Raw genomic sequence first — 26,641 nt, forward strand, 5'->3', positions numbered from 1 at the left:
TTACCACACAATCCATTGTTCACAGTCTGGTGGTGCGCACTATTTAGACTACCATGTCCATTAAATCCACTTTTCCTTTATAGTTGCGCTCAAGGGTCATCAGGGGTCATGAGTCATTGAATGACGAAACCGATAGGATGGAGCCAAGGCCGATCCACCAAGCGGGACACGCGGAATGGGGATGCGGGACGCTGCAATCCACCTGACCCAGAGATGGTGATATATACGCTGTTCCTATGTTATTTCATGTACGGGCATTACTGATTTTAATGTTTTATTAAATTTACGGTTTTACACATGATCATTCTTGTTTTGAGTTTCCAAGATCATGTCCTAAACTAATAACCCCTGGTGACTACACTGTGTTAAGCATCTAGCAGTTTGGGGGACTTGATAAGAAGCCTGCGGTGACCTGCTTCTGGTGAGCAGGCATAACGCAGGGGGGAGTGCCTGAAGTAGGTGGTGTTGGGCCCCTAACCCTGGTGTCCTATATCCACTGCTTTTAGACTGAGTGTGTCACAAAAAGGGTGCTAATCTCCATTGTTGCTAAACAGACTACACTATATATTTTTTCTGTTCATTAACGTGCAATTAATTTTGGTCAGCGGGCCATATTGTGGAGGACCTGAGGACTGAGCGTAACTGTAAGGGAAAATCAAATAAAATATTGTCACCATACATTGTATTAGGGATATAATTTAAATGTTGCAATAACCGGGACAAATGGGCAAATAAAATGTGTAGCTTTTATCCACACAAGAAGGTATTGCTTTAAGACTATAATGACTGAAAATTGGGAAATAATGATTTTTTTTTCTTATTATTTCTGTTAAAATGCATTTAGAACAAAATAATTCTTAGCATAATGTACCAAAGAAAGCCTAATTGGTGGCAACAAACCAGAGTATAGATCATTTTGTGGTGATAAGTAATGATAAAGTTATTGGTGAATGAATGGGAGAAGCGCTGAAATGTAAGAATTCCTCTAGTCCATAAGGTGAAAACAACCCATGGCCTGAAATGGTTAATAGTGCATTTTACTCTGGGACAAGTGTACAACTAATAAACATGTATTTGAAATGTTACAAATTTCACAATAGTGGTCCTTTCTTGAACAGGACCTGGGCCCATATGCAATTCACCTTTTCACCTGAGTTTTCTCCTAGGAGATAATTTTTCATCTTCAATTTAAAATAGTTTTCCAGCACTTTTTAATTAAAAAAGTACAAAAAAGTAGGTGAAAAAGTAATATTAAAATTATTTTGAGTATTTTCTTGCTTTCTGGTGGCTTAAAAGGCATTTTATTGACAAGTTTAAAAATATCACCTAGGAGAAAACACAGGTGAAAAAGTGAATTGCATATGGCCCCTGCTGTGTTCTTGTCAATGCATTGGTGAAAATTAAAACATTTTTTTTTTCACAATGGGAACACCCATAATCCACAGATCAGTGTAAGCTGTGTGCAGCCAACATAATGTAATAGAGCTGGTAGACATAGACAAAGTGCATGAAGGGATGTCTGGTATTCTTCCAATAAAAGAACCCTAGATAAATACTCAGTACGCTACTTATTCACTATATAGAGATTTCAACAGATAGTCACTCAGATATCTTCCTTGTTAATTACATAAGACCTCAGATACTGTCAAATAATATCAGATCACATTTCCTGTTGTAAATGATGTGACTATACTCTTCAGTATAAATTGCGTAAACCATTTCATTTTTCTTATTCTTATCATTTATCTGTTCCATTTGGAAAGGCTGGATTCCATTCTTGCTTTATTTATTTTGAGCCAAGCTGCAAAGAAAGAAATATCCTGTTTAAGAGCAATATTGGATCTTGGATGCGACCTACTTGACTCCTTTTCTGAGAAAGAGGTACAGGTATTCATATGAGCGACTCTTTGTATATATGTGCAGATAAATGTATTATTAAAGGGGCAGTTTAGTGAAAATTATGGTTTTCCATTAATCACATATAGGTTAATTAATAAGGAGAGCATACGTTTCTCCATAGACCTTGTGTTAAAAATGTAGCTAAGTAAATAAACAAACAGGATGCTAAGTAAGTAACTAATTAGCAGCCTGTTTTATCTATTTACTTAGCTAAGTACATGTGAGAACAACATGGCTCTCTGTAGTGAGTGATCCAGTCATTATAAAACAGCTGGAGTGTCTGCTACTATCAGCGAAGTCCGTCGCTTAGAGCATGGTAATGATGCAGCTCAGCTGTCTTAAAAAGCAGAATTAGTGCTATCATCTACTTTTTTTTAGCACAAGGTCTATGGAGAAACGTATGCTCTTCTTATTAAAGAGAAACTCTGACCAAGAATTGAACTTTATCCCAATCAGTAGCTGATACCCCCTTTTACATGAGAAATCTATTCCTTTTCACAAACAGACTATCAGGGGGCGCTGTATGGCTGATATTGTGGTGAAACCCCTCCCACAAAGAAATTCTGAGTACGTACTCTTGGCAGTTTCCTGTCTGTGAACCCTGTTGCATTGTGGGAAATAGCTGTTTACAGCTGTTTCCAACTGCCAAAACAGCATACAGCAGCTACATCACTTGCCAGCAGTAAAAATTTCACCATGTGATAAATGTCAGAATATAAATCAGGGATTTAAAATATTTTACAACGGGCAAACACTGACTAAATCATTCATACATAATTATTGTAAAAATGAAGCACTTTTTTATTACATTATTTTCACTGGAGTTCCTCTTTAAATAACTGATATGGGGTTAATGGAAAATAATAATTTTCACTAAACTGCCCCTTTAATATAGCTAATGAATATTGGTAGAGCAGAACAAAAACCAAGGAAAGCTGAATGTGTCCAACACTTAGCAAAGTCATAACGAACACAATGTTCAGAATGCATATGAGCTCAAAACCCATACAATGCAATAAGTGTGTTCACATCTCTGTGTCACACAAGTAGTGAGCTCATTTTCAGTATTATTGTGTAATACGAATTGAATAGTGTGTACGTTCCCTAAGGCCTCTTTTGAAAGTGCATTGGAAATCTACGCTGTGTTACTCTGTTTTACCGCAGGGTAACACAACAGCAATGCAAGGCAATGGGGCCTAGCACACCTACCTCGTTGCGCTGTAAGTGCCGATTATCCATGTGAGCCGCTACAAAGTCAACAGTCAACCATCGGACTTCCAAGGCAATGTAAGTTTATGGGCGATGCAAGAATTTTAAACATGTTGACAGCGGTGGTGCTGCATGTATGCGGAGAACAATGATGGGGAAACAGCAGGGAGCATGTCACTGGCCAGGGGGAGAGGGGGGAGACGCTGTGCATATGACCATGTTGTGCTGGGTCATGTGTTACGCATTTTGTGCGGTGCGTATTGATGCGATGGGGCGGGGAATTGTGCTGCAAATGGAGAGTCCAGGTATAAAACCAGCCTTAGGCCTCAATTCACTAAGCTTTACCAAACACTTTATCAAACGTTTGATAATTTACCTCATGGGTAAAATCTAATTTTGAATTCACTAAGGTGTTATAGATCTATTGCATGTTTTATCGATAAAACATTCAATAGATCTAACTTTAAACAACACACCTGATTTAATTTAATTCTAATGGGTTCTTGGTGTAGGGTTTTTAATATAAACAATGGGAAATTGATAGGTTTGTCGTTTGACTAGTTACCAAGTACCTATCAACCCAATTGTAATCACGTTGTTCACTATCAGTAGTATCTGTATCCTAATATTTTAACCTAATGAATTAAAAGTTATATTTTATGCCTATTTGCCCTCCTATAAGGTATTATCTGTGAATTCAATAGATCTATAACACCTTAATGAATTCAAAATTAGATTTTACCCATGAGGTAAATTATCAAACGTTTAATAAAGTGTTTGGTAAAGCTTAGTGAATTGAGGCCCTAGTGTACACTGTCGTTATGATCCATAACTATTATAATTCCTAAACAAGCTGAGGGTGACACCCAGACCAGGCATCGTAATAAACCAGACAAACACAAGCGGACACTCCAGATCTTCCCCAGCTGGCTGTAACAATCCTTGTCTCTGACTGCTATTAAAATCACAGGTGTTAACCATGTAAAAGCCTCCTTACTTGCTTGCACACTATTTCGGCAGCTGGACTGAGCAACTGTCATTCAGTAAGTGCTTTTAAAATTTAAAAAACCCAGACAATACTTCATAAATCTACAGTAAGTGACAGGAAAAAAGTAATTTGTAGTAGTGCATTGTACCCTAAGACAAATCTACATCTTAAATGTTTGCATAAACATGCTTTGTAAATGTGACTTTTTTGTGAGTGTTCTTTTAAATGAGCCATGTTGTCACTAATATTTGTGACAATATATATATATATATATATATATATATATATATATATATATATATACATTTAAAAAGCATATATCATTATATCTTGTAACATAACAAGATAAAAAAAATGTGTATAAACAATATAGTTACCTTAAAAGGGTTCTGTGGGGGCGGGCGCTGAGGATAAAAACCGCCACTTACCTGGGGCTTCTGTCAGCCCCCTGTAGCAGTAACGTTGCACGCCATCCTCCTCTGAACCGCCGTTCCCCGCTGCCAGCCCAGGTCTAGCGCGGCACGCAGTCCACCTGCGGCTGCACGGCCGTGGCCACGCGGCTGCTCTCTCCCACCCGTGTCATCGGTAGCTTGATGCACAGGCGCAGTACAAGAAAACTTCGTACTGGGCCTGCGCAGTAAGCTTCCGATGACGTGAGAGGCTGTGTCAAACGAATAATTGCCCGGTGCCGGCCGCGGGGAATGGCGGATCGGAGGAGGACGGCATGGGACATTACTGCTACATGGGGCAGATAGAAGCCTCAGGTGAATGGCGTTTTTTATCCTCAGCTCCCCCTACAGAACCCCTTTAACTAAATTATATATGAGAATGAAACTGAGGAGCAATCTCTTTAATAAAGGTGCCCATTATCGGTACAGTTTTTTCACTATATGCGATCTTTTGATGCAATTTGAATGATCCAAACTAATCTGAAGGTAATTATAGATTATTCTCATTTAATGAACAATTCTTTGTTCAAATTCGATCATAAAATACAACGGATCGATTTTTTCCTATCAAGCAATCGACCAAAGAAAGGTTTCTTATTGATTACCTTCTTAAACAGCAAATTTTCTATACAATTTCATCTTTCAAATCGCATTGAAAGATCACATTTGGTGAAAAAAATGTACTGTTAATGGGCACCTTAATGGGTGCATAAATAACAATTTAGTCTTTATGTTAATTCCAACCCTTCCTGACTGTCCAATCCTTTCCCTTACTTTCCACACAATGAGGCCTGGGACCCACTAGCAGTGCTTTTTATAGAACTTGTGATTTGTAAAGCTCATTCTTTTTTCATGCTATGGGGATATTTATAAAATCACATTTCTCAAGTGGAATCACATCCATAGCATTACAGTAGCAAGAGCTTTTCAAATCACAAGTGCTTACAAAAGGCTTAGAAAAAGCACTGCTAGTGGGTTTCAAATCATTTGAAAACTTTTCCATTAAGACTACTGGGGTAGAAGCTCAATGCTAGCCACAAACGTGTTGATTTTCATGCAGTTTAGTTCAATGAGACCTACATGTTCGATGAAACTATCACCATTGAGGTTGTGATTTTACACAGGTGTGATCATTTTATTGATTTGAAGGTGCCATTTAATGACTACGTGAAATGTGTTGCCAGCATAACACTGTATTCCCGTATAAGGAAACTGGGTACTGGGATTGCTACAGGGTATATAGGGGGTAATGGGATATTGTGCTTAGATGCTTGCTGCACTTTATACATGGGGCGCTTTCATTTGGTAATCTAAAGAATCTGGGCCAAATGACCAGAATTACTGTAACTGAGATCTTTTTCTTAGATCTGCTATTCTACGGCTCGTTTTAACAATATTCTTGTGCTGTCTAAATAGCAGCCATTCTATTTTCTATATTTGTTAGTGGGAAATACACAACTCTCCAGCCTGAAACAGAAGGGAAAATAGAAAGACAAAAACCCTCCCAAAAAGAGCAGCAATATAATTTGACCCTCCTTTGCCAATCAATAGGGGGGGGGGGGGCTCTCAGCAGATGGGCAATTGCTTAACTGGAGTTCTTCATTTTTATTTAATTTTTCCCGTTAAAGGAGAACTGTCCAGGACAACATTTAGTAAAACTTTATTACGGAACCAAAATTCCTTGTGTGTATTAAATACATAAGTCTCTCCCCCCCCCCCCCCCTTCCATTTATGCACACACAGGGCAAAGAGAATTAAAGTGCCAAATAAAAATTAACAGGTTAATAGGTACCACAAAGTACTAGAACTGGTGCCTGCTATGCCAGATGTCCACACTGGATTAAAGTTTAAAGTGTACCTGAGATGGCAATAATGGGTGTATTTATGCTTACCTGGGGCTTCCTTGCCATCCTTTTCCCGACCGCGTTCCTGTGCCTACGCCGAAAGCTTCCGGCTGCGGGATTGCGACACACTTTCGTGCACGTGGCAGAGCTGCGCAGCAGAGCGCCGTCGGCCAGATTACCAGCGATTGGGCAGCACGGTGGCGTAGTGGTTAGCTCTCTCGCCTTGCAGCGCTTGGTCCCTGGTTTGAATCCCAGCCAGGGCACTATCTGTAAAGAGTTTGTATGTTCTTTCTGTGTCTGCGTGGGTTTCCTCCGGGTACTCCGGTTTCCTCCCACATTCCAAAAACATACGGATAAGTTAATTGGCTCCCGCTAAAAAATTGGCCCTAGACTACAGTACTTACACTACATAATATAGACATATGGCAATGGTAGGGATTAGATTGTGAGCTCCTTTGAGGGACAGTTAGTGACAAGATATATATATATACATTGTACAGCGCTGCGTAATATGTCGGCACTATATAAATACTAAATAATAATAAAAAATATCCCTTGTTCACAAGGTAGTATTCATGGTCACATGACTGTTGCGCTGCCAGACTGAGTATAAGGCAAAGTCCAACACCCTGGCAATCTGAGATAGTTTGGGACACTGGCCCATCACAAAAGGCTCTATGGCACATTGAATCATCAGTATGGGATGCAGGGCAGCCCTAGGGTGCCAAGAAAAGCCGAGAAGTGATTACATCATTGCAGTCTACCTTGAAAATAAAGTGCATTCTGAAGCTTTAAAAGACTTGCTTGTTGCACAGGGGGTGCCTTCATACAGTATGCTGCGTATATGACATTCAGAGCTATAGATCTGTAAAATATATCCTAGAGATTTTATTTTATTCATAGAATAACAATATGATTGAATAATCTAAATATGCCCAATTGTCATTGCTTATCATTAGCAGAAACTTGATTACAACATTCAGTATTTTAAGCATTTCCTGTTTTTCTTGAATACAGACCTCCGATAACACAAGACCATGGGAGGTGATTGCCGTTTATAGCATGGTTCTTGCAGATATTTGCTTGCATGGATCTACATCAGATATTCAGAAATATTCTTTCATTGGCTTAAGTAGTGAAAGCAGTGATGCAAGCCTGAACAGTTTATTACATTTCAAGTCTCCAGATGTATCTGATTCCAGTAAGTATTGTCTTGCAAGTTAAAAGGGATTGGAGATTATGAATGTTTCAACATCTTCATCATGTGTATAAAACGTCAAATTATGTGATCCCTCTTAGCCATATAGATTTTTATTTTTCAACTATCAATGATTGTAGACTGAGAGCCGGGAGCCTGACATTGTTGCAAGCTACATGTGCCAGGGATCTTTCTGTCAGTACTGGGGTGGTTTAGGAGAGGATTAAGTCATCACAAGGATAAGTTCAGGGTAACAATGGATGGGCGCTCCTGTGCTGCATGTCCTCACACCATGAGCTTCTGGCCACGCCCCTATGTTTGTTTAACACCCCTAAAATACTGTCTCACCAATTCAAAAAGGAAATTGACTCTGGGGTCCTTATTCAACTAACTTTTTCTCCTGAATTTTCTCCTAGCAGAAAATTTTTCACCTTCCCTTTAAATTTTTTTTTAGCACTTTGCAATTGACATAAGAACCAAAAATGTAGGCAAAAAATACGATCAAAATTATTTTGAGTATCTTCTTGCTTGCTGGTGGTTTAAAAGGCATTTTATTGACAAGGTGTGAAAACATTACCAAGGAGAAAACGTTAATTAAATAGGGGACCAGGGCAGCCATCGGGGGGGGGGGGGGGCGGGGGGGACGACACTGACACTGCAGTGAGGGGCCCAGGGCTTCTGAGGGCCCTGGGCACCCCACAAAGCGCTGGGAGGGGCGCATGTGCAGGCTGCGGGCCTGTGGTTCACTAACCAGCACACCGCGTTCCAGCACTTGGGGAGCAGATGAGTGAGCCAGCTACAGCGGACTTTCTATACTGGGGCACCACCTATATCTGGCTAGAGGATGCCTATACTGGGCCATCACCTATACCTGGCTACCTATACTGGTGCGGGAACCACCTATACCTAGCTACCTGTATTGGGGCACCACCTATACTTGGTTACCTTTACTGAGGGCACCACCTGTACCTGGCTACCTATACTGGGACACCACCTATACTTGGCTACTTATACTGGGGCGGCTATAGCTTGCTACCTATACTGGGGGCACCTGTACCTGGCTAACCTATACCGGTGCACCACCCATACCTGGCTACCTATACTGGAGGCAACTATACCAGGCTACCTATACCAGGGCACCACCTATAGTTGAATACCTCTTCTGGAGCTCCTGCATCTTGCTGGCCTATACTGGGGCACCTGTATCTCGCTGGCCTATACAGGGGCACCAGCTATAACCAGGCTACCTATACTGGGGGCATCTACACCAGGCTACCTATACCGGGGGCACCACCTATAGTTGAATACCTATATTGGGGCACCTGTATCTTGCTGGCCTATACTGGGGCACCAGCTATACCAGGCTACCTATACTGGGGCACTACCTTTAGCTGGTTACTTATACTGGGGGAACCTATACCTGGCTACTGATACTGGTGGCACTTATGCCTGGATACCTATACTGGGGGCACCTATACCTGGCTAGGGCAGGGGGACAAGCTGAGACAGAAGGGGACAAGAGGTAACACAGGAAGATAAAAGCGGCACAGGGAGAAAAGAGATGAGACGGGAACATGAGGTCACACAGGGGGACACAAAAAAGGCACAAACTGAGGAGAGACAGAGGGGGACAAAAGAGGCACAGGAAGAAAAGAGGGACAAAAGACAACTGAGAAAGGATAAAAATGGACCTAAAAGTCCCTATTTCATTTGTTAACCAGGGACTACCTGTATTTTGGCTCCACCCACAACATGCCACTTTTTGCCGCATAACGCCGTGCATGCCATTGTCTTCAGTGTCGGAGCCATGCACATTTTTTGCCACAGCGCACTTTGCGCACGGACATGGGCGTGGGGTAGCTAGTGGGTGGGCCCAGCAACCGGTGGGTGGGCCCTGGTGGGGGGGGGGCCCAGGCCTGATGATGTGTGAGGGGCCCCAAAATTTCTGGTGGCGGCCCTGTAGGGGACTAGGTGTTTATGGATAAGCCAAATTGTACTAAGCAGCCATGGCATGATGCATCACATACTGTATGATGCACTTACTGGCTAGTATAGCTTACTATTGTAAAAAGTTCTGGGGATATTTCTTTAAAAATAGGTTCACGTTTCTATTTTCCTCTGCAGAGAAGTTTTAATCTGTGTTTTATTTTAAACCTATTATTGTTTTACATATTTTTGTTTTAAAAACTATTGACAGAACTAATATCCTCAATTGTTTGCTTACGTGCTAAATGCTTATGATATTATATTGCTTGCAATTAGCTAGAGCAAATAAAAAGAACTATATTGATTCAATAAATCTTCAATAGATATTGCAAAAGGAGAATAAAATGCTCGGTTTTATTAGGAGACAAAAAGAACATATTAAATTCTATCCATCATATTGTGACTAGCGGTCATATATATGTAGGTATACTGCCATTGTGTAGAAAGTTTGAAACAAAAGGCTTGCATTTTTGGTACTTTGCTTTGAATATTTGCCCTCAGTAAAGCTTTTAAAATGTTAAAGAAGACTTGTAGGGGGAGGAATATGGAGGCTTTTATCTGTAAATCCACTAGCTTGGCTGTTATGCTGATCTTGTGACTGAAGTGGTATCTGAGCCGCACACTTGCAAAAAGCATGAAGCTAATGAGATATGATTTGAATCAGTAAACATGGCACCTGCAGATCACTTACAAGCTCACCAAAATGACCCATTTCAATACTCTGCTTAGTGGTACCTCTAAGAAAGTGTTATACAGAGTGCATAGCAAAGTCATGGTGAACCATAACCACTAGGAGTTTGAAAAGAGAAACACAGACCCATCTCCACTGGTTTAAAATGTGCCAATAGCCTCTTAATTTTATACAGCCATACTTATCCAACTTGCGAACAGCTGTTTCTGGCTTAATTGGTTTGGACTAATAAGGTTTTACAGGTTGCACTTTACAGAGTATCTAGTTTAGCCACAAAGAACCACTAGGAGTAGCGGTGAGTACGTGCAGCGTGACATCGGTAGGCCCCTTTTTTTATACTTGTCCTTAAGGGGCCAGAGACTGCTGGTACTGAAGTGGTTAAGCAACATCCAGCCTGCTAAGTTGTATCTAGTTGAGAAACTATACTACTGCATAATAGTTTGGCACAACATCATAAGGGTGAGCAGCAGGAAAGCTGAACAACAATAAAAGGGATATTTAAAGGGAGACAAAAGCGTTTTTTAAAATAAAAAACAGATACTCACCTAAGGAGAGGGAAGACTCTGGGTCCTATAGAGCCTTCCTGTTCTCCTCACAGTCGCTGCGTTCCCCCGCAGGCTGTCCCGTTAGCAGTCCACAACCAATTAGTGGTGGACTGCTCTCTTCCTGGTTGGGAAGACTTCGGCAGTTTTCGGAAGCACTCAGGCTTCCAAAGACGGGCCGCTCCATACTGTGCACCACTAGAGCCTCTCTTGTACACTTGCGCGTGTGCCCGAGTGCTTCCAAAGACTGCCGAAGTCTCCCACAGCAGGAGATTCGAACGGAGGAGCCTGTAGGGGAACGAGGACAACGTGAGGAGAATAGGAAGGCTCTACAGGACCCAGAGCCTTCCCTCTTCTTAGGTGAGTATCTGTTTTTTATTTTAAAAACGGCTTTAGATTCACTTTAACAGGCTTTTCCTAACAATATTATTTTAAAATACTTTATTCAGCATTGTTGTAACTGTCACTGTATGCTATGTTCTATATGCTTGACTGTATTCCTTGACGTAATGGCCCACAATAACACCAAAGAAGGAACAATAATGTATATGCTGCATTTTTTAGTTTTGTGTGTCATACTGTATAATAAAAGCAACCTAATTCCTGATATTGGTGTTTTTAGGCTTAAATATATATATTGGTGTTGTTCGGCTTAAACATACTTGTCTGTCCGCTAGTGTAACAAAAAAGAAGGATTTTTTTCTATTACAGTTATTGTCAGTTTAATAACTCAATAAATATGATCTTGCTTTCAACAGAAATATGCTGTATATTGTCTGAATAATTTAAAATGGAATACTGGACTTGAATCCCACATAGTTTTTCCTATTAAACTGCATGAATAATAGAAAAGCTGGGATATTAAACTGTTCCTATATATATAAAATAATATTCTGAATTCATAGCCAACAGCATAACAGCATCCTGAGTATGGTGAATGCAATATATGCAATATATTTATATTACTGGAACCAACTTCAGGGGATATATATACTGCATCTCAGTCATTGGATATTGAAAAGGTGTGTTTCTGTCATCCATGCCAAAAGAAATATTTTAAATCAAGCAAATTGAATATTTATTGATTTATTGAGATTCAGTGATGAAACTGTAAGCAGCGGAGTGAGTAACTTAATTTAAGGATGTTTTGACAGAAGTCAAATGTAAAATAAATCTTTTTAACTTGATTTCCAACTGTAAGGACTTTAAATATTGATTTTATGTTTACTTTTAGCTTTAAAAGTAATTTTTTTAAATTTATTTTTTGTCAAGGGAAATATAAATTTGCTGTATGAAAACATAATAAACATTAGTTATTGTTTTATCTTAAGGAAATGTAGGGCCAGATTTTGCAGCGATAGCCTGATATGCTCAGCACAATCCATTTAGACATTAATGCAAGTGGGGACATGCCTGCTAAGCTCAGACAGTGGGGCGTCCACAGGGCCGGATTTGTACTTTTTACCGCCCTAGGCCAGCAATCAACAAACCGCCCCCCTCCTCTCACCACCACCACCACGTGTGTACACGGAAACACAATATTATATCACTGATTGTGGGCTCCACTGAGGACAGTCAGTAACATGCCTGTAAAGTGCTGCAGAAGATGCCACTGCTATATAAATACATAATAATAATTTGATAGGACATTAAACTGACAGGGATTAGTGAGCTCCTCTGAGTACAGTCAGTGTCATGACTATGTACTCTGTAAAGTGCTGCAGAAGATGTCAGTGCTATATAAATACATAATAATAATATGGTAGGACATTAGACTACGACTATGGTAGGATTAGATTGTGAGCTCCTCTGAGGACAGTCAGTGACATGACTATGTCCCAACTGCCGACAGTGCAGGAAACCGGGCTGCTCTGACCCAAAGTCCAATGCTGTAGAAAGTGAGTTCCGCACGATGTCGGTAGAATCAAACGGCTTTATTAAATCAACACATAAGGGCTAAAACCATCACCACATGCTGACATGTTTCGGACGTTACACGTCCTTAATCATAGCATAGGTGCAAGTGAGCAAGGGTGATCCTTAAAAGGAGTGGGACCACACCCGACAGCACATGCTCAAAGCTCCACCTTCACAGAAAAGTGTATCATAAAAGATTGGGCAATGACCCAAACAATGTGATCAAAATAAAAACATATACAAAAGTGTGAAATGCTTATGATTAGATACATTACAAAAATACGCAGCAATAAATACAAAGCAATATTGTATAGAGCAAACCTGTGGATCAAGGCAAGACAAAACAAACCAAAGACAGAAGCTAAAACACAAGGACAGTATATATCTCTCAGGTAAATGAGTGTAGGTCCCATCTGGCGTTAAGTCCTCTCGGTGAGCGTGTCCCTAGCTGAAAAATCCAATATGCTTCTCGAGTGAGAAGACGTTACAAACGTCTTCTCACTCGAGAAGCATATTGGATTTGTGTTTTAGCTTCTGTCTTTGGTTTGTTTTGTCTTGCCTTGATCCACAGGTTTGCTCTATACAATATTGCTTTGTATTTATTGCTGCGTATTTTTGTAATGTATCTAATCATAAGCATTTCATACTTTTGTATATGTTTTTATTTTGATCACATTGTTTGGGTCATTGCCCAATCTTTTATGATACCCTTTTCTGTGAAGGTGGAGCTTTGAGCATGTGCTGTCGGTGTGGTCCCACTCCTTTTAAGGATCACCCTTGCTCACTTGCACCTATGCTATGATTAAGGACGTGTAATGTCCGAAACATGTCAGCATGTGGTGATGGTTTTAGCCCTTATGTGTTGATTTAATAAAGCCGTTTGATTCTACCGACATCGTGCGGAACTCACTTTCTACAGCAAATCAAGAGATAACTGCACATAGTGCCTGAAACCTGTATATGTAACATGTACACAACTAAGTGCAAAGCAATACAGACAGGTGATAGGCAGCACGTCCTGCCTGGAGTGCTTTGCACTTAGTGGTGTACAAGTTACCCATACAGCTTTCAGGTGTATGTGCGGTTGTCTCTTGATTTAATTACAGGGTGATCCCATGATCTCCAGTTGGCTTTCTTTGTGCTAGCCAGAGTCGGAGAGGACCGGACCGGGAGCGCAACTTTATACAGAAAGTACTGTACATTCCATGTTCTCACTGTGAGTGTTTGCACTCACCTGCAGTCTCCCATCTGCTAATTCACCATTATTTTAGCTACTCCTACTAAAGTCTTATATGATCCAGAGTTGTGATAAAAGAAAAGCCTGCTAAGTGGCAGATACCTTTTAAAGAGTACACGAGGCGGTGGGGGCAGATGGGACACAGAGGCATGTCATTCCCTGCTGCAGGACATGCCTCTGAGACCTCCATACACTGCTGTCTCTACCACACCGTGTGCTATAACCCTCCACAATTAGCCCAGAAGGTAAGGGAGGAGAGGTATTCCCTGCTCAGAACTCCCATTGTTCTTGCAGGCTTCCCCATCTGCCATTGGACAGCTGTCTCTCCCTGGCCACGCCCCCTGCCGCTACCCCGCCTTCCTGCACACTGCTCTGTGTGAGAGCTGCTCTTCCAGCACAGTGACCGCAGAGGTCAAGATAACAAAACCGAGGGAATGATCCTCCCAGCCCCTCCCCCCAGATCAGGTACCATTGTTTTTATTATAATTTGTCCCTTTAAAAAGGAGAAGCCAGAATTACAGGGCACGTTTGTATTAGGGCTCACTGGAAACGTAGTAAACCAGGTTCGGATTGTTTCTGGCTACCAGATAAACAGCTTTCTTTTCCCCAGCATATACGGTAAAATATATCTTGTGCATTACATTAACTTTTTCTTTTATAGTCTCATATCTCATCCTCTATTACTACTTTTCACTGACAATTGTAACCCTTAGTAATTACCCTAATCTCTTCTGTGCTATTTCATCAACGTCAACATCATATTCCACCCACTCCAGACCAAAATGTGTTCTTACATTAGAGCTTGTTAAGCTGCTATTGCTTCAGCTGGTATTGGAATTACATAGGGCACTTATGCAATTTCATTTAGATAGTTTGCTTTTTTATTTTTTCTTCATATTTCCAGCAGCATTAATCACATCATACATGTAAAACTCAAAGGATTTCAGTGTAATTTGTAATTAAGTAAAAGGATCAAAGTAGTCAAGGGTCTGAATATTTTGTTATGCAATGTACAGTATATGCAAATATACATATGTATTAGCAAGCGTGAGTCTATATTACATGTTAAAATACAGTAAATGAAAGTATATTAACCTTGGGGGAGATGTGGATCCCTCTTTTTAAGCACAGCAGAGTCCACAAACAGCCTTATGGTGCCCATACATGGTGCAATTAAAACGTTTGATTTTCCTTTTTATTTGGCCAAAACAATCGATGGAGTGAAAATCGAAAATAATCCCTTTTTTTCTGATCCAGAAAAAATGAACAAATATTTTTTTGATAAAAATCTGATCGGACATGTTGGAAAAATCTGGGTGATTGTTTGTGAAATTGTATATCGTATAGTAGGTTGTATAAGAAAATGCTATTAGATATACCAACTTTTTCTTCATATTCAATAGTTTTTCTCTGATTTTTGGAAAAATTTAACGTTCATGTATGGTACCTCAAAAAGAATTTTAAAAACTATTTGACCAAATGGAATAATTGATCAAATTTCTATGATGGAAAACGAATGAAAACATTGTACCGTGTATGAGCACCATAAGAAGTTGGCTTTCACCACTGTGAGTACTGCTGGCAATTTGTGCTGGTTACTTGAGTTCTGGATGAAGGTGGCCACATACCATACCATTTTTTTTTACATTTCTGCAGCACTGGGCTTCCGATATCGCTACAAATAAGACACAATGGCAGCACAGTGCGATATTGCGCTGCTCTTGGGATTGCAAACATTCAGACAGATACAAGACAGGACTATAGATTGGAGAGTAACTAGTAGCAACCGCAGCTCACAGTCACGTCCACAGAAGCAGAGCGAGCAGGCTAACAAAAGTCACCAGCAAGCATCCACACAGGCAAGACTACAGGAAAGAACGTAACTAATAGCAACACAACTATGCTACCTAAGCACGGGTGATCACGATAAGCGCAACCTACTGAAACGTGCTAAACACGAACTAGCTAAACACAGGATATCAACAGTTCGAGTACATATATATCAGCGGCACAGATATATCACCATAGCACGAATACAAGGAAAATAACAAACACTGACTAGAATATGTATATATTGGGGATGAACAATATATAACATATGCAAGGGAGACTAGCTAGATCTGGAACAATACAGCGAACTAAGCTAGGCAATACAAACAATACAAAATCTCTGCACTAGAAGGAGTCCCCGTGAGAAATATATAATCATAGCTCCACAAGATAACTGAACTAGAAAGTAGCAAGACAAGGAAATATTGTTCACAGTATCAAAGGACCCAGTAACAGCTTAGACAGAGCTGAAACTATGACGGGCGAGGTCCAAAAGGGGAGGCAGACTTTTATGCTGGCATCAGCCAATGGATGCAAGCATGCAAATTTCCACACAGCTGAATGGTAATCATTCAATCCTGAGCTGGCTTGATTACCATTTGCTATCTGAAAGACTATCATAACAAATGCATGCAGTACTATGCAACAACATGCATGCAGGAAATCCAGGGCTATCTGGCCGCAGCTCAGCTGTAGTAAGCCATTGGTGGAATGATGACAGCATTCTGAGCTGCCCAGAACTGCAGAGCAATTGCAAATGACAAAGTGACTCATTGTGAATGCACAACCGAAGGCAGGCTGACAAGCCAGAACTGTCCGTTTGCGGCTCCACCGCAATGGACAGAACATGCCACAGGAGGAATCCTTACAGGTTCATTTTATTGTATCTTGTGTGGCCACCTTAACTGGGACTCTATATTATATGCTGTAACCTCAATGCTTACCTCAATGCTAGAGTGTAGAGAGTTACAACTTATTTAAAGTTTTTTTTCTTTGCAGAAGACCTTTTAGTCTGGATAATTCCATATTGTGCAGTTTACAACCTAGTGAAAATCTGTCATGATCTGGAGAGGGATGAGAGCAGAGATGGCCTCAGAAATGCAATACAGAATGCATTGTACACACATAAATGTATACAAGGAGATACCCGAGTTCTTGATGCTGAAAAGATTGCTGAGGTTAGTGTTAAGTAAATAACTGTATGTACTAAACTTGTTGTTAAAAACAGATAAACAATGGGTACCAATAAATGGTATAATTTTTAGTGAACAATCGTATTTTCAATAACATTATTCACTTTGTATTGTATAAAAACAGATACAATGGTGAATTCAATTGTTTCCTTAAAGAAATGGTCAATAAGTGTGGCAAATTTTTTCATAAATATGATTGTTACTGATTTATATACAATCACAAGTTGGATTCTTTAATGCTGTGGATCAATTAAATAAGATGTTGCCAAAATCCCTGGTGCGCTCACAGCATGGTAGTTTTCAACCACCATTTTTATATATTTTCTCATCTAATTTAAAGTTGGCTACTGCAGGTTGTCAGCTAGTTCCAAGCTTGTCAGTGCAGTTTCTAGGCTAAAATGCACCCAGGGCGAGGGTGTAAAAATTGCGCCCCTCCCCCCCTAGGTTAGATAGGTAGGTGCCTCTCAGTATAGGTTAGATTAGGTAGGTGCCCCCTAGTATAGGCTAGATTAGACAGGTGCCCCCCAGAATAGGTTAGATTAGGTAGCTGCCCCCCAGTATAGGTTAGATAAGGTAGCTGCCCCCCCCAGTATAGGTTAGGTAGGTGCCCCCCAGTATAGGTTAGGTAGGTGCCCCCCAGTATAGGTTAGATAGGTAGCTGCCCCCCAGTATAGGTTAGATTAGGTAGCTGCCCCCCAGTGTAGGTTAGATAGGTAGCTGCCCCCCCAGTGTTGGTTATATTAGGTAGCTGCCCCCCAGTGTAGGTTAGATAGGTAGCTGCCCCCCAGTGTAGGTTAGATAGGTAGCTGCCCCCCAGCGTAGGTTAGATTAGGTAGGTGCCCCCCAGTGTAGGTTAGATAGGTAGCTGCCCCCCAGCGTAGGTTAGATTAGGTAGCTGCCCCCAGTATAGGTTAGATAGGTAGCTGCCCCCCAGTGTAGGTTAGATTAGGTAGCTGCCCCCAGTATAGGTTAGATAGGTAGCTGCCCCCCAGTGTAGGTTAGATTAGGTAGGTGCCCCCCAGTGTAGGTTATATAGGTAGGTGTCCCCCAGCGTAGGTTAGATTAGCAGCTGCCCCCCAGCGTAGGTTAGATTAGGTAGGTGCCCCCAGAATAGGTTAGATAGGTAGATGCCCCCAATAATGGAGGGGGGAGCCGCAGGGAGGGCAGCCCGACCTCTCCCTCCCTCTCCTCTCCCGGGCGCCCTCCGTGCTCCCCCCTCAGATGCAGAGTCCGTGAGCAGCAGGGAAGCGCTGTTTACAACTCACCGGCTGCCTGGCTCCAAGCGCTGCTCTCTCGCCGCTGGTCTCCTCTCTCTGTATACATACTGATACACGCTGCTTCCGGCTACAGGAAGCAGCGTGTATCAGTACGTATACAGAGAGAGAGAGGAGACCAGCGGCGAGAGAGCAGCGCTGGAGCCAGGCAGCCGGTGAGTTGTAAACAGCGCTTCCCTGCTGCTCACGGACTCTGCATCTGAGGGGGGAGCACGGAGGGCGCCCGGGAGAGGAGAGGGAGGGAGAGGTCGGGCTGCCCTCCCCGCGGCTCCGGCTCCCCCCTCCATTATAGCGCCCCCCTCCCAACAGCGCCCCGGGCGGCGGCACGCTCCGCACGGGGCAAGAAACGGGGCTGAAGCTTGTGTACATAAGCATTCACCTGTTTCACCCATGTTTGTCCCTTGTGGTGGCATACAGGATATCTATCACCCATGAAGTGCTTTACAAATGTTATTGTATATGTTACGGCTAGATTACGAAGTTAGCCACTTTGGGACCTGGCCTGCATATATGCAAAATGGCTGATTGATGCTGCCAATGCAAGAAGCCCTTATTCTTTCAGGCTCTGGCTGGCTAGAACTTGACCTGACAAGAGCTGGTTGGCCAAGTTTAGAAGTAAGGTATTCATGCAGCAGACGGTTGCAAAGGAGCCAACTACACGTCATCTACATTCCCTGGCTCTGGCTCCACCTCATGCCCTTTGACCCTATGTGTCCACTCATATAGGGCAACCTGTGCCTGCATTCTCTGCCTCTCGTGTGTGTGTGTGTGTGTGTGTGTGTGTGTGTGTGTGTGTGTGTGTGTGTGTGTGTGTGTGTGTGTGTGTGTGTGTGTGTGTGTGTGTGTATGTGTTTGTGTGTGTAGTTGGCTGCAGTAGCCAGCCACTTCACATATTGGCTGGCCAGAACCCTAAGTGGCTATATATACTGTATACAATGGCAGTGTCATTTCTATATTTTAAAGCATAGCTAATATTGGTAATGCAAGTGTATTGCATTGTTGATTAGGTTTACATTCAATACATTTTATTCATGCTTAAAGGACATCCAAGGCGAAAATAAACTGAAGAGAAAATCAATAGTATCTATCCTCCTTCTCTTAAAAATGACTTTTGTAGATATCACACAGTTTTATTTTATATTTAAATCTAGTTTTTAAGCTTTTACTGTTTCATTTTCTCTGCTCAATGACACCTTCCATCAAGTATGGTAGAGCTCAAATCTATGAATTATTGACCCTTTTTATCTATTTCCTTCTCCAGGAAGCCATGTACTGATAGGAAAGTATTTTATGGCTGTAATTACTTATCAATGAGGGTTATGCTACAGTCTGACCCAGTTCGATACAGTCCCGACCCAGATAGAAGCTGTTACTTGCATACCTGATATTTAACTCTTTCAGGCAGAGAGAGGCAGAGAGAGAAAAAAAGGAACACAGCCTAGTTATTTGCGTGCTTGGCACTTCACATACACATGTCTATCTCATCATGTCACGTCACCTCAGTTGTCCTATAAACATTTCTGCCGCCCGGACGTGAAGCTCACATCTGTGCGGCTGCTCTGCCACGATGCCGTGCTTCGGCGCGCTCCTGCACGCAATCGCGGACGAGCTGTCCCCTGGTAGCCCTGGGATCAGTGAACGGGAACATGGTTCTTGATCACCGATCCGTGTCCCCAGCAGAAAAACTGAAGCGCTCTTACAAGAGTCTTCAGTCTTTCTGCACGTAAAATTTTCCAAGTCCCCCTTGTGCTTCCGGTTAGCGAGAAGCACAAGGAGGAAAAAAAACTCAAATAGTAAAACTACATCTACATATTTTTTACATTACAATTTACACATATAATAACATAAAAAATTAACAGTTTATTTCCCACACCAGACTATTACCCAAATAAAATTTTTAATGGAGAAAAAAAATTACAATAAAAAAAAGACATAAATAGTTAACTAAGGGTCTGAACTTTTTAAATATGCATTTGAAGGGGGTATACTACAAACATTTTTTAAGTTATAAGCTTGTAAATAGTGATGGACGCAAAACGGAAAAAATGCACCTTTATTTCCAAATAAAATATTGGCGCCATACAGTGTGATAGGGACAAAATTTAACCACTTCCCGACCGCCTAACGCACAGAGGCGGCCGGGAAGCGGACCCCGCAAGGACCAGCTCATGCCCAAAGGCGGCGGTCCTTGTAGGGGCATGGGCGGAGCGATCGCGTCATCCGTGAAGCGATCCTCCGCCGGCGCCTGTCTCCGCTCACCCGCCGCAACATCCCGCCGGCCATACGGAAGCGCCGGCGGGATGTTAGCCCTACGATCGCCGCATACAAAGTGTATAATACACTTTGTAATGTTTACAAAGTGTATTATACAGGCTGCCTCCTGCCCTGGTGGTCCCAGTGTCCAAGGGACCACCAGGGCAGGCTGCAGCCACCCTATGTCGAAGCCAAGCACACTGACTTCCCCCCCCCGCCACAGATCGCCCACAGCACCCCTCAGACCCCCCCCCCCTGCCCACCCCCCAGACCCCTGTTTACACCCAATCACCCCCCTAATCACCCATCAATCACTCCCTGTCACTATCTGTCTACGCTATTTTTTTTAACCCTAAACTGCCCCCTGGGGACTCCTGATCACCCCCCACCCCTCAGATTCTCCCCAGACCCCCCCCCCCAGACCCCCCCCTCTGTGTACTGTATACCTCTATCCCCCTGATCACCTTTCAATCACCTGTCAATCACCTGTCAATCACCCATCAATCACCCCCTGTCACTGCCACCCATCAATAAGCCCCTAACCTGCCCCTTGCGGGCAATCTGATCACCCACCCACACCAATGAGGTGACAAAAAATAAAATCTTCTATGAACTCGCCATACACCTAACGGAATACCTTGGGGTGTCTTCTTTCTAAAATAGGGTCACTTGTGGGGTTCCTATACTGCCCTGGAATTTTAGGGGCCCTAAACCGTGAGGAGTAGTCTAGAAAACAAATGCCTCAAAATGACCTGTGAATAGGACGTTGGGCCCCTTAGCGCACCTAGGCTGCAAAAAAGTGTCACACATGTGGTATCGCCGTACTCAGGAGAAGTAGTATAATGTGTTTTGGGGTGTATTTTTACACATACCCATGCTGGGTGGGAGAAATCTCTCTGTAAATGGACAATTGTGTAAAAAAAAATCAAACAATTGTCATTTACAGAGATATTTCTCCCACCCAGCATGGGTATGTGTAAAAATACACCCCAAAACACATTATACTACTTCTCCTGAGTACGGTGGTACCACATGTGTGGCACTAGTGTTGCTCGGATACCTCGTTATCCTATTCGAGTTTGGTCAAATTCGGATAGTAAACTATCCGAATTCACTCGAAGTCGGATATCCGATGTAATCGAATATCCGATTCGACCTCGGATATCCGACGTCACTATCCGAGTCTGTATTCGAGTAAAATATTCGAGCTGGCCTTAAATAGCTTGTAAAACTTGTTTGGAGGTCAATGATGCATGAAACCACCTTTTTTATGAAGAAAAACATCAAGTGATTATGTGATGATGTAGTAGTTATAAAAAAGGTCTCAAAAAAAGTAAATTAACTTCATGAAAAGTGTTTGCATGAGAAGGTGTGTCCAAAATGGTTGTTGGAAGTCTTCATTTACGTCGTCTTCATCTTCTTCTTCTATATCTTCTTCTTCTTCTTCTATATCTTCTTCTTCTTCTTCTATATCTTCTTCTTCTTCTTCTTCTTTATCTTCTTCTATATCTTCTTGTTCTATATCTTCTTCTTCTTCTTCATCTTCTTCTATATCGTCTTCTTCGATATCTTCTTCTTCTATATCTTCTTCTTCTTCTATATCTTCTTCTTCTTCTTCTATATCTTCTTCTTCTATATCTTTTTCTTCTATATCTTCTTCTTCTATATCTTCTTTTTCTATATTTTCTTCTTCTATATCTTCTTCTTCTTCTTCTTCTATATCTTCTTCTTCTTCTTCTATATCTTCTTCTTCTATATCTTCTTCTTCTATATCTTCTTCTTCTTCTTCTTCTATATCTTCTTCTTCTTCTTCTATATCTTCTTCTTCTTCTTCTATGGGCCTGATTCACAAAGCGGTGCAAACTTTTTCGCGGACTTTTGCGCACGCAAAGTGCCGCGATTCGCGTGATCGCGGACTTTTGCGCGCGCAATTTGCCGCGTTTTGCGCGCATCGTGGCAAATTGTGCGCGCAAAAGTCCGCGATCGCGCGAATCGCAGCACTTTGCGTGCGCAAAAGTCCGCGAAAAAGTTTGCACCGCTTTGTGAATCAGGCCCAATATCTTCTTCTTCTTCTATATCTTCTTCTTCTATATCTTCTTCTTCTTCTATATCTTCTTCTTCTTCTTCTTCTTCTTCATAATCTTCTTCTTCTATATCTTCTTCTTCTATATCTTCTTCATCTTCTTCTATATCTTCTTCTTCTTCTTCTTCTTCATCTTCTTCTATATCTTCTTCTTCTATATCTTCTTCATCTTCTTCATCTTCTATATCTTCTTCTTCTATATCTTCTTCTTCTTCTATATCTTCTTCATCTTCTTCTATATCTTCTTCCTCTATATCTTCTTCATCTTCTTCTTCTTCTCTATCATTATATTATGTGTGTTGGTTTTCCTTTCTTTTGTAATATTTTTTTTTACTTCATTTGTGGAAATATTTTATTGTAATAACACCATAGTGATATTTGTGTTGATGGAATAATAGGTAGGTAGTGGCACATTGCAAGCCACAGCGCCTTTTTCTGTGTACCCTGGCGGTGGTAAAACACAGACATCAGCAGGAGGAGGAAGTAGTTGCAGGCTTGCAGCTATTTGTAGTGTGTGGTAATAGTCGGTACTCGGTAGGAGAGTGGGTAGGCAGGTGGCAGCAGACAATAGTTCTTCTTCTGTTCTCCCTGGCAGTGGTAGCAGCACACAGACAGCAGAAGCTCAATGCAGCTACAGGAGGAGGAGTAATGTGTGTCAGGCAGTGTGATGTGACTGACATAATAGGCCCTGGTACCTAGCGGTGGTACCAGGGCCATAAATGAACATCATGAGGTTCCAGACAATTGGGACAGCACAGTTTTCAACCCGGACACCTCTAAAATAATTACAATTTTTTTTTTTTCAAATTAATGCAGCTATTTTTGAGCGTAATAGCTGGTGGCGCTTGGGCAGCAGATCCTTGTAATGTGGCAGTGGAAACACACAGACAGCAGGATGAAATATAACAGCAGCAGCAGCAGCAGGTGTATGTGTGTGTGCCAGTCGTCACTTCATGTACCCCTCTCGCCGACAACAGGGGCCATGAATTCTTCCACCCAAGCCTGGTTCATTTTGAGAAACGTCAGCCTGTCCACAGACTTGTGAGACAGACGAGATCGCTTCTCTGTGAGGACTCCACCGGCTGCACTGAAGCAACGCTCTGACAGTACGCTGGAAGGGGGGCAGGAGAGCACTTCCAGGGCGTACTGCGCAAGCTCGCTCCAGATCGGCAGGTGCTTGATCCAATACTCCATGGGATCAACAGGGGCCACACTGTCAAGCCCGCTGAAGGACCCCATGTAGTCAGCCACCATGCGGGTCAAGCGCTGCCTGTGACTGGAGAAGGATGCTGCTGCAGGCACCTCCTCTCTAGTCCTTGGCAGCTCTACACTCATGTAGAGCTCTTGGGTCAGAGACAGCAGGTCTGTGGTGCACGAGCGCTTGCTGCTGGTGGATGCAGGCACCTGCTGCTGCCTCTGTGCTGGCTGGACAGTGGGGGTGGATGTCTGAGGGAAGGCTTCCTCCAAGCGCTTAACAAGGGACAGCTGCAAATCCCTCATTTGTTGTGCACGGTCTCCTCCTGCAGGCAGGAACTGGCTGAGCTTCCCCTTCAGACGTGGGTCCAGCATCATGCAGATCCAGATGTCCTCCCTCTGCTTCATCTGGATCACCCTTAGGTCCTTGCGCAGGCACCTCAGCATGTGCGCTGCCATTGGGAAGAGTCTGGCCACGTCTGTTGGCACATCATCGGCATCCCCAGAGCCAAGAGTGCTGTCCTCCTCTTCCTCTGCCCCCTCCACCTCATCCTCTCTCCACCCCCGCACCAGTCCAGCTGCGCTCTGCTGCTCCCCCTCATCAGCAGCAAGGTCAGGGACCTCCACCAACTCCGAGCCCTCCTCCTCAGAGGTGGCCTGTGAAGCTGCCTGCAGCTCCTGCTGGTCCAAGGCTGCCGCTCCCTCTTCCACCAGTGCATACAGGGCCCTGTCCAGCACACACACCAAGGGGACCCACTCGCACACCATTGCATGGTCCCTGCTCACCATGTTGGTGGCCTGCAGGAAGGGTGCCAGGACTGAGCACACCTGCTGCATGTGCCCCCAGTCCTCCGTGGAGATGATGGACGGGAGGTTGGTGGCGGCACGCCCAGTTGCAGTGAGGAAGGCAACTGTTGCTCGTGCAACGTACTGGCTGACAGCCTGCCTCTGTTCAACCAGACGCTCCAACATCGCCAGGGTGGAGTTCCAGCGAGTTGGAACATCGAGCATGAGCCGGTGCTGTGGCAGGTGCAGCTCCTTCTGCACCTCTTCCAGGCTCGCCACGGCTGCAGGCAAGTGCCAGAAGTGACGCACAACCTTCCTTGCTGCCTCAAGGAGTCGGTCCATCCCCTGGTAGGTCCGCAGGAACTTTTGGACTACCAGGTTCAGGACGTGCTCCAGGCAGGGGATGTGGGTCAGGTCTCCCCTGCTGATGGCAGCGACCAGGTTTGCCCCATTGTCGGACACCACCTCTCCGACTCTGAGGCATCTGGGGGTCAGCCAATTCCTCTCCTGCTCTCGGAGTTTGGCCAGGACGTGGTTCGCCGTCAGTTTGGTCTTCCCCAGGCTGACCGATTCCAGCAGCGCTTGGCAGTGGCGGGGCTTCAAGCTGCTGCTGAGGCGGGGGGTTTGGGCTGGTGTGGCGGAGGATGGAAGCGGATCAGAGGAACCTGCTGCTGTTCCGCTGACCCTGCATGGTGGCACCACCCACTGCGTTGTTGGTGCTGCTGCTGCTCTGGCAGTGCTGGCCGATGCTGCTCCCCCCTCCTCACCCCCTTCCACCAAGCTGACCCAATGCGCGGTGAAGGACAGATAGCGGCCTGTCCCAAACCGGCTGCTCCACGAGTCCATGGTGACGTGGATCCGTTGAAGCACCGCGTGCTCCAGCCCTCTCCCGACATTGGCCATCACAGAGCGGTGAAGTGCAGGGATGGCCGCGCGTGCAAAATAATGTCGGCTGGGGATTGGCCAATCGGGGGCTGCACACATCAGGAGCGCACGCATGTCGCTTCCCTCCTGCACAAGGGAATAAGGCAGGAGTTGGGAGCACATGGCCCGTGCCAGCAAGCCGTTCAGCTGACGCATGTGACGGCTGCTGGGAGGCAGAACCCTGACCACCCCCTGGAAGGTGTCGCTGAGCAGGGTCTGGTGAGGTCTTTTGCTGGCACGGGAAGCAGTGGAGGGAGCAGAGGAGGCCACTGAGTACTGGCTGCCAGAACAGGCCTCAGTGTCGGCGGCGGGAGTTGCAGAGGGAGGAGGAGCAGTGCGTTGCTGACGCACTCCTGCTGCCGACGGCTTTGCAGTGGTGGCGGGTCTGCCACTGCCAGCTTCCTTCAACTTCACGAACTCCTCATGCTCGTGAAAGTGTGTCCCTGCAAGGTGGTTGACCAGAGAGGTGGTGCCAAACGCAGAGGGCTCCTTCCCTCTGCTGAGCTGCGTGCGGCACTGGTTGCAGGTGGCATACTTGCACTCCAAATATGGAAGGGTGAAAAAATTCCATATTGGGGAGGTAAAGTTGCCCCTTCGGCTGGAAGGTGCTGCTGCCGCTGGTCTCCCTGTGGTGGTTGGGGGGGGGAGGTTCTTGGTGTGGCTGGTGGTGGCACTGGCAGAACTCGTCTCCTGATCAGCACGCTGTGTGGCCTGCATACCACGCCCACTTGTGATCCTGCCCATGCCTGCGATGCTGATCCTTCTAGCAAGGCCCGCAGACGCATCCTCCTCCTCCTCCTCAGAGCTGATGACAACCCCACTCCTAGGACCTGGTGGCAACCAGTCTTTGTCCTTCACAATGTCATCATCATCCTCCCTCTCCACAAACATGTCCTGCTGGGATCCCCCAAACTCCCCTTCTGCATGCATGGACGGATGGACAGTCACCACTGTCTGACTGTCCAAAGCATCATCCCCCAAAGTGCCCATGAGCATTCCTTCCTCTGCCAATTCTTCCGCAACAGCACTCCATACCTTCTCTGTGCTTGGGGTCCATAAGAAGGTGCTGAGTGACAGGGTGCTGGTGTCGCCCGCTGGGGATGGAGAACTGCACTCCTCCTCCTGCTCCCCAGGCAGTGCTGGG

General features: G+C 43.9%; 1 protein-coding gene across 2 annotated transcripts in view; it reads left to right on the forward strand.

The window, feature by feature from the left end:
• Window positions 1-26,641, forward strand: part of TMEM232 (transmembrane protein 232) — a 299,472-nt gene that overhangs the window by 146,907 nt on the left and 125,924 nt on the right. The window contains exons 9-11 of one of the 2 annotated variants that reach the window (XM_068247370.1): window positions 1,764-1,881; window positions 7,407-7,590; window positions 16,790-16,968. In XM_068247370.1, the coding sequence (XP_068103471.1) occupies window positions 1,764-1,881; window positions 7,407-7,590; window positions 16,790-16,968 (481 nt within the window). Of the gene's footprint in view, window positions 1-1,763; window positions 1,888-7,406; window positions 7,591-16,789; window positions 16,969-26,641 lie in introns of both variants that reach the window. The other variant, XM_068247365.1, reaches the window with a different exon arrangement.

Source organism: Hyperolius riggenbachi, chromosome 1 (assembly GCF_040937935.1).
Source record: "Hyperolius riggenbachi isolate aHypRig1 chromosome 1, aHypRig1.pri, whole genome shotgun sequence".
Taxonomy (NCBI): domain Eukaryota; kingdom Metazoa; phylum Chordata; class Amphibia; order Anura; family Hyperoliidae; genus Hyperolius; species Hyperolius riggenbachi.